This window comes from Crocuta crocuta, unplaced genomic scaffold, assembly GCF_008692635.1.
Source record: "Crocuta crocuta isolate KB4526 unplaced genomic scaffold, BGI_CrCroc_1.0 scaffold788, whole genome shotgun sequence".
NCBI classification, from domain to species: Eukaryota; Metazoa; Chordata; class Mammalia; order Carnivora; family Hyaenidae; genus Crocuta; species Crocuta crocuta.
In genome coordinates this window covers 578,177-590,438 of record NW_027530636.1, presented here as the reverse complement: position 1 = coordinate 590,438, position 12,262 = coordinate 578,177, and the positions used below count along the sequence as shown (strand labels likewise).

Genomic DNA, 12,262 nt, shown 5'->3' with positions numbered 1-12,262 from the left:
GAGCAATACTTTTGCTCTCTTCTGTTCTCTTCTTCAGAAACATGAGATATGCCAGGCTCAAGTGACAACCTTTGCTCTTCCATCGGCTGTCCACTCTCTCGTTGGTACCATCTCTGGGTACTCTGCATTGTGAGAGCTGCTCTTGTCTCTCGTGACACTGATTTTATCTGCTGCAGTATCAGTGATGGTATATTTTCTGTCTGCTGTACATTTTTGCTTCTGCATTCTTCAGTTCCTGGAAGTGCCACCATACTCAACCTGTTTTCTCCTTAAGGCTTTCTGTTTCTGCATTGTTTTACACTCATTTGAACAGGACCAAGCATTTCCTGAAAACCTCTCCCAGTTTCTGGAAATGAGCATGCTGATACAGCATAATTTAGGACAGTGCTTCTTTTCTGTGTTTCTCAGTATTCTGTCCCAATTCCCACCATCTCCACCTCTCCCAGACCTGTCCTCTTCACCCATCTTGGCTGTAGCAACAGATATCCCTGGGTGTTGGAAGGACTAAGATATTTTTATGTTCCTGTTTTTTCTTTTTTAAAAAGACCCTTCCATTATACACATATAGTTTGGTGATGATTATTTTGGAAAAAATAAAAATAGAAAAAATTCTTTATGCACTCTGTGAACAGCACAATTAAAAAATCAGTTTTTGTGAATCTAGGATATATATAAAAGTGATATGAGGATGGCAGTTAAAAATTATGTACTTTTGCTTCTGAAAGTGGAAACTGTTGATATATTGAGAAAGAATGACAACATGATCTAATCTTCTTTCCCATATAAACACCAATTTTATTCCAAATAATCACATAATTTAAAAAATTTTCTGAAAACACTCTTATAAAAAGTAACCCAATGTCACTAATTCTGGCAATTCCATTGTGTACATTAGTAACTACTATCTCAGTTGAACTGAAACAGTCCAAAAATCCCACAGCTTCTATAGATTTCATTTTAAGAGTTAAAAAAATTATATTTTTCATGATAAATGATACTGATAACTTTACTTGGTAGACTTTTAGTTACTTTGGTGACTTTACAATCTTACAAGTAAGATTTTTATTTTATATGTAATATATATAAAGTAATATTAAGCCAGTCTAATGACTTGCATTGGAGGCCAAGGTGTTGTATTTTGTTAAACCCAAATTGAACAGAGTTGAATTTAGGTTAATACAGAGAAACGCATGCTCTGGATGAGTTGTCCTTTGTATTTCTTGAAGCAGCAGATGAATTGTAAAAAGTTCAAAGAGCTTCTTATTACTCCTGTAAGAGAATGAACACATTAACTTCATTGCACACACTTAGGGAATTTATCTGGAATGGCAATGAGATATTATCTACTTGTAATGTGGGCAAATGGCACCTGGTTTTCAACACAGTGCAGAAAATAAGTAACTAAAGGATTAATATGTCAAGGCAAACAAAAACAGGTTTTAGAAGAGAAGACTAAAGTGGAAAACTATTCAAAAAAAAAAAGAATATGCTCTATGATCCTGAAAAGTGCATCCTATTCACCATTAAAATGCTTGAGAATAGTTTTTTCCTCATAGCTAGAAAAAATAAAACACTTGATCTTAGGAGCAGATTGACCTTTTAGGTCAAAAATACCTTTTCAAACATCCTCCTTGTAATTATCAGTAATTTCATTTTCAATAAGTTAGAATAAAATCTGAAATATATTTTTTACCTCCTTGTCTACATACATTTATCCAGAAAGAAATTACCAAATAACCTACATAACCACTTACTTAATACAAAATGATTCACATCTTTGTGGTTTTACTTTTCNTAGGTGTTTTATGCTTTTTTGTGCAATTGTGAATGGGATCAGCTTCTTGATTTCTCTTTCTGTTGCTTCATTATTGGCGTATAAAAATGCAACCGATTTCTGGACGTTGATTTTGTGCCCTGCAACTTGCTGAATTGTTGGATCAGTTCTAGTAGGCTTCTGGCGGAGGCTGTCGGGTCTTCTATGCAGAGTATCATGTCGTCTGCGAAAAGTGAAAGTCTGACGTCTTCTTTGCCAATTCTGATGCCTTTTATTTCCTTTTGTTGTCTGATGGCCGATGCTAGGACTTCAAGCACTAGGTTAAACAACAGTGCTGAGATTGCTCAACCCTGTCGTGTTCCTGATCTCAGGAGGAAAGCTCTCAGGTTTTCCCCATTGAGGATGATGTTAGCTGAGGGCTTCTCATAGATTGCTTTTATGACATTTACATAAGTTCCTTGTATTCCGACTTTCTTGAGGGTCTTTATTAAGGGATGTTTTCTGCCTCTATCGACAGGATCATATGGTTTTTATCTTTTCTTTTCTAATGTATCACATTGATTGATTTGTGAATATTGAACCAGTCCTGTAACCCAGGAATGAAGCCCATGTTATCTTCGTGGATAATTCTTTTTATGTGCTATTGGATTCGATTTGCAAGTATATTGTTGAGGATTTTTGTATCTGCATTCATCAGGGATATTGGCCTATAGTTCTCTATTTTTGCTGGGTCTCTGTCTGACTTGGGAATCAAAGGGATGCTGGCTTCATAAAATGAGTCTGGAAGTTTTCCTTCTATTTTCTATTTTTTTGGGGAAACATCCAACTCTTGGTTTCATTGATCTATTCAACTGTTTTTGTTTTGGGATTCTATATGTTTATTCCTGCCCTGATCTTTATTATTTCTCTTCTCCTACTGGGTTTGCAGTGCTGTTGTTGCTCTCGTTCTAGTTCCTTTAAGTGTGCTGTTAGAATTTGTATTTGTGCATTTTCTAGTTTCTTGGAATATGCCTGGAGTGCAATGTTCTTTCCTCTTAGGATGGCCTTCGCTGCATCCCATAGAGTTAGGATTGTTGTATTTTCATTTTCTTTGGTTTCCATATATTTTTAAATTTCTTCTCTCATTGCCTGATTGGCCCATTCATTCTTCAGTAGGGTGTCTTTAACCTCCATGTTTTTGGAGGTTTTCCAGACTTTTTCTGTTGTTGATTTCAAGTTTCATAGCATTGTGATCTGAAAGTGTGCATGGTATGACCTCAATTCTTTCATATTTATTGAGGGCTGCTTTATGTCCCAGTATGTGATCTATCTTAGAGAATGTGCCATGCACACTTGAGAAGAAAGTGAATTCCATGGCCTCAGGATGTAGAGTTCTAAATATATCTGTCAAATCCATCTGGTCCAATGTGTCATTCAAGTCCATTGTTTTTTCAGTCATTTTCTGTCTAGTTGATCTATCCATTGCTGTAAGTGGAGTATTAAAGTCCCCTGCTATTAGCACATTCTTATCCATAAGACTCTTTCTGTTTGTGATTATTTTATATATTTAGGTGCTCCCATATTTGGTGCATATACATATATAATTGTTAGCTCTTGCTGAGGGACAGACCCTGTAATTATTTTATATTCCCCTTCTTCATCCCTTGTTAGTCTTTACCTTAAAGTTGAGTTTGTCTGATATAAGTACAGCTTTCCAGCTTTCTTTGGACTTCCAGTAGCATGATATATATTTCTCCATCCCCTCACTTTCAATTTGAAGGTGTTCTCAGGTCGAAAATGAGATTCTTGTAGACAGCAAATAGATGGATTTTGGTTTTTTATCCATTCTGCTACAATATGTCTTTTTACTGGGGCATTTAGTCCATTTACATTCAGTGTTATTATTGACAAATATGGGTTTAGAGTCATTGTGTTCTTTTCAGGATTCATGCTTGTGGTGGTGTCTCTGGTACCTTGAGTTCCTTGCAACATTTCCCTCAGAGAGTCCCCCTCAGGATTTCTTGTACAGCTGGTTTAGCGGTGATGAATTCTTTCAATTTCTGTTTGTTTGGAAGACTCTGATCTTTTTTTCCATTCTGAATGACAGGCTTGCTAAATAGAGGATTCTTGAGTGCATATTTTTTCTGTTCATCACATTGAAGATCTCCTGCCATTCCTTTCTGGCCTGCCAAGTTTCAGTAGATAGGTCCATAACCATTCTGATAGGTCTCCCTTTGCATGTCAGGGCCCTTTTATCCCTAGCTGCTTACAGAATTCTCTCTTCGTCCTTATATTTAGCCAGTTTCACTATGATGTGTCGTGCAGTAGATCGATTCAAGTTACGTCTAAGGGGAGTTCTCTGTGCCTCTTGGAATTCAATGTCTGTTTCCCCAGACTGGGGAAGTTCTCAGCTATAATTTGTTCAAGGACTCCTACAGCGCCTCTCTCTCTCTTCCTCTTTTGGAATTCCTATGATATGGACATTGTTCCGTTTGATTGTATCAGTCAGCTCTCGAACTCTCCCTTCGTGCTCCTGGATCAGTTTATCCGTTTCATGGCTTCCTCTTTTTCTCTAATTGTGTCTTCTAATTCACCTATTCTCCTGCCTCTTCAATCCATGCATTTGATGCCTCCATTTTATTATGCATCTCATAACAGCATTTTTTAATTCATCACAACTGTTTTTAAGCTCCAGAGTCTTTGTAACAATAGTTTCTCTAATGTCTTCCGTGGTTTTCTCAAGCCCAGAGATTAATTTTATGACTATTGTTCTAAATTTTTGTTCCGTTATGTTGCTTATATCTGTTCTGAGCAGGTCTTTAGCTGTCATTTCTTCCTAGAATTTCCTTAGAGGACAGTTCTTCCATTTAGTCATTTTGGCTAGCCTTCTGTCTCTTGTTAGTTTTAAAAGCATGTTATGCACTCTGCACCTGCGAGTACTGCTGTATTAAAGAAGCTCTTTGACTCTTCAGGGCCTGTCAGTTCAGGAAGTGTTCTTTGAATGGTGTCTCTTGATCTCTCTTGTTGAGACCTTGGTTATTTTATTTCCCTACTCGTAGTGGTATTGGGGACTCTTCACCATGTGTACATTGGCTTGTTTCTTGAGGTGTCCTGGAAAAGAAAATAGACAGACAAACACACAGGGAACAAAGGCACACACACACACTGACAAAGCCAACAAACATTCATACTGAAATGGAAAAAGAATAAGAAAGAAAAAAAAGAAGGAAAAAAAGAGGAAGGAGGAAAAGGAAATAATAAAAATAAAAAATAAAAAAAAGAAGAAAAGAAAAATGAAAAAACCCAAGAAACAAGGGACAGTCTAAAAGCAAAAAACCAGACTTCCGAGCTACAAATAAAGAGCATGGTGTATGCAGTGCTGATGGAAGAGTATATACAAAAAGAGAAATGACAGGACAGGGAGAAAGGGAAATTGGACAATGACCAGGCAGAGAGCCTAAGAGGCTTAATTCAGAGAGAGAAAGAGGAGAATATCGTAAAAGGAGAGGAGAAAGAAATGGAAGTAACGTTACTCAGAGAAAGTGTATAGTCTGATTACTACCGAGATAGAGAGATAGAAAGGTAGTGGTGGAGGTGTAGAATATACATCTAGAGAATGGATTAAATCTGATTTTTTAAGGAAACCAGTGACCAGACTGGTCCATGAAGCAGAGGGGAGGGTTACTAGTGAGACCAGGGAAAATATATCTCAAGAAAAAGAACTGATCTAGAATTAATCACGGCAGTGCATCCATGTTGGTATTGCCCCAGGCTCTGGTTAAAAGGGAAAAAAAAGCAGCTCTCTAGCGGGGATGTATGTGGTTTAGTGCAGGCAGGTCTTAGCCTCCACTGAGTCCTACAGGCCACTCCTTGAGGTCTCCCTCTGGTGTTTGTGGGGAGAAAAATTGTGCCTCGTCCCTTCTCGAACCTAGCGTTGCAAATCACTCTTTTGGGTCCGATCTCCCTGTGCCGTGGGCGTAGCCATGTGGGCTGTGTTCTATGTCCCAAGCCTCGCCTCGTTTCGGTCTTAGTCCATGCGCTTTGATATTGCCCAAAATATAAACCCGCAGGCCGAGTCCTTCTGAGCAGTTTCAAGCTCGCCGCCTCCCCACTGGGGATCGAGCCGAGCCGGAAGAGCAGCGGAGCAGTTTCAGGCCACGCTGCTTCCTCTCCGGATGGAGCTGGAGAGCAGAGGAGCAGTTCCCCTGGGGCCATCTGGGACCAGGGTGTCCAGCTCAAAGTCAGCACCACAGTTGGAAACCAGATTGCTCTCTGTCCCGAGCCGAGGTTTTTCTCTTCTCCAGGGACAGGGACAGTTCTTTGAGCAGTTTAAGCCTTTCTTTTTCCCTTGACTCCCTGCATCTCCCTGCAATGGGGGCTCCCACCCCACCCTACCCTCCGTGTCTCCGGGTCCTGGCCAGTTTTTATCTTCCCCAGTTTGCACTCATGCACTTATAAGGTTGTTTTCTCAGTGGGCTCTGTCTCCTTTTCCTCCCAAACTCCTGCGGTTCTGTAAGGGTTCCTATGGCTTCAGGCTCTCTCCGTTTGAGATGGGGGCGAGTGAAATGTATGGAGCTCCCTACTTCTCCGCCATCTTGCCTCCTCAACTCATCTTTGTGGTTTTGAAGATTTACTTTAAGACCTACTTGAATATCAGGTATTCCCAGCCCTCCTGTTAGAGATCTGTTCTAGCTCTTTATCTCAGTCTGAAATGAATGTAAGCTATAGAACACATCAAGAATAGTAAAATGCTTTGGCTCAAGGATATACTTGCACTTTGGGACTACATAAAAATAATCCTATGAATTAAGAGCTAAGACTGAATTAAACCCAAATAATGTTACTGCAGTTTCATGGCACCACAGGTAAACTACAACATGTCTTCCTGAGAATTTACTGATTACAAATCAAAATAACCATGGTACCAATAAGTCTGCAAGTAAAGAAGAAAACTGGTAAGTTTAACTGACATTTGTGCCAAACTAATAATGCATGAGGTTATATTTTGACAATTAATAACTTACTATGGTATGATACAGTGTACTAGGCACCAAGCAGAACATGTGGGCCCACTAGCACATATCTAAGGTAATTTTAAGATGTACCGTATTTACTATTCAAGTACATTGAGGCCTGGTAAAATATCTAGGTTCACTACCATGCAAATCACAGGTGAGGGGAAAGGGAGGGGGCAGGGGAGCTGAACCACAATCACAGTTTTACCATCATAAACATGGGATGAGACAGATATTTAATGTGCCTCAGAAGAAAAAAACAGAAAATACCTCAATTTTAGTAAAATAAAGCTAAAATCTATGTCTTTTATTTATAATTTATTAACTGGTTATATCAATGCTTGCATCAGGGGAAAGAAGAAATGCAAAAGCCCTTAATTCTCACAATAAAATCCAAATTAGTAGCATAACAAGCCCATAATTGTTTCCTAAAAGAAACCCTGTTACAAACATAATTTTAAGTCTCTTCTGCCTGCTTCATTCTAATTCCCTGAATTCATTTCAGTACACCAATAAGGATCTGCAAATACACTTTTATTATATTTTTTATTTTCACTTGTGGTATTACAGAGTATCAGTGTGCAGTAAGTCACTCTGATACTACCACTTGGTTGCTAAAAATTGCTGTTATTTTTACATACCCAGTGGTACTTAAAGTTTGTTTAGCAGAAATGAACTATGGAAATAAGACGTTCCTAGATGTATACTCTCCAGTACGACAGTTCTCATCTGTCACTGAGTATGTATCTTAGACATGCATTAATATTTTATGAATCTCAAGTTTCTACATTTATTGGAAATTATGACTTAATAAACAAAGCTGAACCAGTCTAGGATTCAGATAGGCTTAAATAATCACATGATGTATCTTTCAATAAAAAATCTTAGAAAAATTCTTACTTGATTTTGGAAAGTTTCTGCAGAATAATACTGAGCTTTTCTAGTATCTGAAGATCAAGCTTAGGGGTTCGAAGCAGCACAGAGCAAGTACGAAAAAATAAAGTGTTGCTACAGGCTTCCAGGAAAGGCTGCAAGGATTCTGCAAAACAAATCACCAGTGCTTTACTGTTAGGAAGTAGCTAAAAGGCAAATTAAAAACAAAATAGACTGGAACTATGTGGGAGTATTCATAAATATTGATTTGGATTTTCATTCTTTTCATACCTAAACTTTGGGGCAAAAATATCATTTGAAATATTAAAGTCTCCGCTAGCTCTTGTTGAATGATGCAAACCAAAAATAAGATTATTTTCCCTAATATCCAACTCCCAATAGTCAGTACTTGGGAGAAATTCAATTTTGAAAGAATGGGGGAAGGTCATTTCCTCAGTAAGTTCATAATAGTAGACTGAGTTTATACAATTATCAATAAGAAATATTTTTGGAACAGCAATTTTTTAAAAAACCCTACACTTAAGAATTTCATTTGTGTGTTAATGACAATCCACACAATCAATGGCTAGGGAATAACTTTTTAACATAAAAGCAAAAGGGTGAAAAGATTGAAAATATTACAAAATAGAAAATTTGGATATCTATGTAAAAAAATCACAAAAGGCAAAAAGCTCTAAAAAACAAAAGCAAAACAGAAGAGGAATGTCAACTTGAGGCAGAGGGATAGGAGGAAATACCCTTGTAATATATTTGCCAGAAGATTGATACTATTTTTAAAAAGCTCTTATAACTCAGTAAGAAAAAGACCTAATATTTTTAATAATGAGCAAAGAGCACAAGTAAGCAATCATGACAGAATATAGAAAGCATATTCAACCTTAGTAGGAATAAAATAATTAGAACTTGGAAATTTTCTATCAAAAGCCTTGGAAGGAATATCCTTTGATTCAGCAATTCTGCCTCTAAGCCTGTGTTAGAATCAGATGTACACAGAGGTCTGTGCAGAAGGGCCACAGGAAAGTCTGTTAATAGTGAGAACTAAAAGCTCTGCTAAAGTAGTTATGAGCTGAACACAATAATGTATAAACACGCTTTCTAAGGTGTACATCACAAGTACTGGTAATTAGGAGGACTTGAAAAGAAGCAAAAATCAGAGAAAAATGATAAATTATGGCCTTTAAATAGTTAAATTCCTGTGTAAAAAGCCTCTGTAAAATTCAGAGACTCCCACAGTGAATACAGGATTTTATTTCACATAAATAAGTCCATAGATACAAGGATATGAAAGTATGAGAGCTTTGTATAATCATCCTTTTTGAATCCACAAGAACAGCTTGAAAGACTGTCTTTACTGAGCAAAATATTCAATAATGAAACCAATAAAATCCACACTAGTGAAGTCAGAAGAACATGATAACAGAAGATGAGAGGTGGTACAGGCTAGCAGTGGAGCATGATGACAATGGTCATGTGTCCTCTGCATGTTACCATATAGTAAAAAGTAGGAGAAAAAATGTAATACTTTCCCTTCAGCAGTCTAACCCAAAGTATGACTAAACTGAGTTCATCAAGTCGTGTGTGTGTGTGTGTGTGTGTGTGTGTGTGTGTGAACGTCGTGTGTATCTCAGTTACAGAATCTTTTCTTTCATTAATAAAGAGTATGAACATTTATAAACCAATATTCAAAAGAGTTGCACACATCTGTTTTCACTTGAATAAAAAAATCACATTGTGACAAATTTTATAACCTTAACTTACAATACATGAATATTAACATTTACTAATATATTTACAGATTTTATTTATATCATCAACAAATCTGATGAAAAACAGCCTATGTTATTTTAACACAGCAGGTTTTGATCAGTCTATGAAAATTGATCCAGGAATGTGCACTGCATTTAGTTAGAAAACATTTCAACTTTTTCTGAACTCCTAGAAGTTATCTACTCACACAAAGCCTCTGTTTAAAAACAAAACAAAACAAAACAGAAGCAGTTGTATTTAATCTTAAAAGAGTATAAATCTGCTTTGTTTAAAAGTATGAAAATTCTTATGGTATTTTTTAAGTGTATGCTTTTACTTTCTGCATCAAAATTACTTAATTGAATATTAAGCGTCTAATAAAAGTTACAAATATTCTATCATCTGTGATACTGTGTACTTCATGATTTGAAACAGTAAATTAGTTCTCATATAATACCCTTATGAGGTAGGACCAGTAGTAATCCCATTTTACAAAGAAGGAAAATAAGATGTGCCTATACACTACTGAAAAGAGTGAGGTTAAATTTTTCTTAAATTTTTTTTTTTCTTAAAAACCATACTTTCTTATTAGCCCACCTAATTTCTTTTACAAGTGAAGAGGCCTGTTTCAAAGCAGAGGACTGGAGAGGTTGGGAGGAGTGTGTCATTCCAGGTATTTCTGAGAAAGCAAAGAAATGTACCTTCTATGCTGGATACTTAACTAATGAGGAAAAATTAGGATTATGGGTTACCTGAATGTATCTACCTAATCAATGGTAGTTACGAACAATTGCAAAATCCTTCATCAACATGGTACTTTACAGTTTTTAATTTTTTTTAAGCTTAGAAGAACTTCTTGAATAAAGGTAGCTAGTACGAGAGTGGAAAAAGAAATTGAAGGCCCAAAAGGCCAGGTGACTTGTCTTCTTAAATTCATGTAACATTGGACAAATTACTTACCATGTCTTCACTGATTTTTACATTAAAATGGAAAGCTAGTGATTGAGATAATTTCTCTCCCCTAATATCTAGTCGTTATGGATCAAAAATTGTAAAACAAAAAAATCAGTTCCCTCAAAAACCTCTTACCTACAAAAAACAACCAAATACAAACAGAAACAGAAAAGGGCAAAAATCAAATTCACAAACTTAAAAAGTGCTGGCAAATGGTCTAGGATAAGAACATAAAATTCTAGAGTGGAGAAGAATTAAAGTGTGGCCAGGGTCCTCGCATACCTTCACCACCCTTCTTTCATATCACACAGTGGGGTTGACAAAATCTTGGGAATTCTCACTAATAACCCCCAAACCTGAAGAAGAGCAAATTAAATAGCTACTGTTATCTTTTCAGTCTTCTGACTGGGAAACAAAAAAGGGTTGACCAGGAGGCAATTTGAAAATGATGTTCCTGAGCACAAACTACACTAGGGAACCAGTCTGAAGCCAAAAGAATTTCTCTGTGAGAACAGGATATGCATACTTCCTCCCACTTTCCTAATTAGGTGAAATGAAACCAAACAAAATATTTAGTCAAATCACAGAAGTGAGAACACAGTTCTGAAAATCTAAGAGCATGTCATCACTATACCCATGGACCACAGAAAAAAATGTATATATTAAGGAAAAGACTTTTAAACTGTAGCTCAAAGGAGAAAAGAAAATTGGAGTTGGATATGGTGGTAAGAAGAGAGTGCCTCACAGCCTTCTATGAGGACATAAAGAGAGTATGAACATGAAGGTCCAAGCAAGTACAAGATTGATTTAGAAACAGTATGGCAGGGGCACCTGGGTGGCTCAGTCAGTGAAGCATCTGACTTTGGGTCAGGTCATGATCTCATGGTTCATGGGTTTGAGACCCGCATTGGGCTCTGTGCTGACAGCTAGGTCAGAGCCTGGAGCCTGTTTCAGGTTCTGTATCTCCCTCTCTCTCTGACTCTCCCTTGCTCATGCTGTCTCTCTCTCTCTCTCTCAGAAATAAATAAAACATTACAAAAATCTTTTTAAAAAGAAACAGTATGGCAATCTGGCATACATATTACATCAGTCAATCAATCAATTGATCAATAAGAAAGGAATAGAACAAGCACAAGACAGTCAAATATAAAAGACACAACTCAAAGAACAGAAGAGTTTTCCTAAGACTTTGAGGTCTACGGGCGCCTGGGTGGCTCAGTCGGTTAAGCGCCGACTTTGGCTCATGTCATGATCTCACGGTTCGTGGGTTCGAGCCCCGTGTCAGGCTCTGTGCTGACAGCTCAGAGCCTGGAGCTTGTTTCAGATTCTGTGTCTCCCTCTCTCTCTGCCCCTCCCCTGCTCATGCTCTCTCTCTCTCTCTCAGAAATAAATAAAACATTAAAAATATTAGGAAAAAAAAGACTTTTGAGATCTATATTAACCTAATAAAAACATGGCTAATAAGAAGAGATGACAAACACAATTTAAAAAGAGAGAAAAATTTAAAACCAACATTAAAAAACTGATAAATTTTAAACATCACAAAACTGAGATAGAGCTGAAAATTATATTACTATCATAAAAATCTGAGATAACTGTAGAAAATACAAATTATATAAAGAAATGATTAAAAAGAAGTCAATATATGGAAGACTACCACAAAAGATCCAAAATAAGATTCAAGAGACAAAACAGATAAATATGTAAGAACTGGGGGATGGGAAGAGAAGAGAGGGAAACAAACCACAAAGACTCTTAATGATAAAGAATAAACTATGGGCTGACAGAGAGAGGTGGGTGGGAGATAGGCTAGGTGGGCTAAAGAGGGTGTTGTATACAAGTGATGGATCACTGAATTCTACTCCTGAAACCAATACTGCAGTGTATGTTAACTAATTAA

At 37.0% G+C, this 12,262-nt stretch overlaps 1 protein-coding gene across 4 annotated transcripts in view; it reads right to left on the bottom strand.

Moving 5' to 3' along the window:
• Nucleotides 1–783: 783 nt before the first annotated feature.
• Nucleotides 784–12,262, bottom strand: part of CCDC138 (coiled-coil domain containing 138) — a 108,483-nt gene continuing 97,004 nt past the window's right edge. For 2 of the 4 annotated variants that reach the window (XM_077768566.1, XM_077768567.1), the window contains exons 14-15: nt 7,669–7,807; nt 784–1,269 (exon numbers count right to left, since the gene is read on the bottom strand). In XM_077768566.1, the coding sequence (XP_077624692.1) occupies nt 1,104–1,269; nt 7,669–7,807 (305 nt within the window). In that variant the 3' untranslated portion in view covers nt 784–1,103. The remainder of the gene's footprint in view (nt 1,270–7,668; nt 7,808–12,262) is intronic. The other 2 variants (XM_077768568.1, XM_077768569.1) reach the window with 1 other exon arrangement.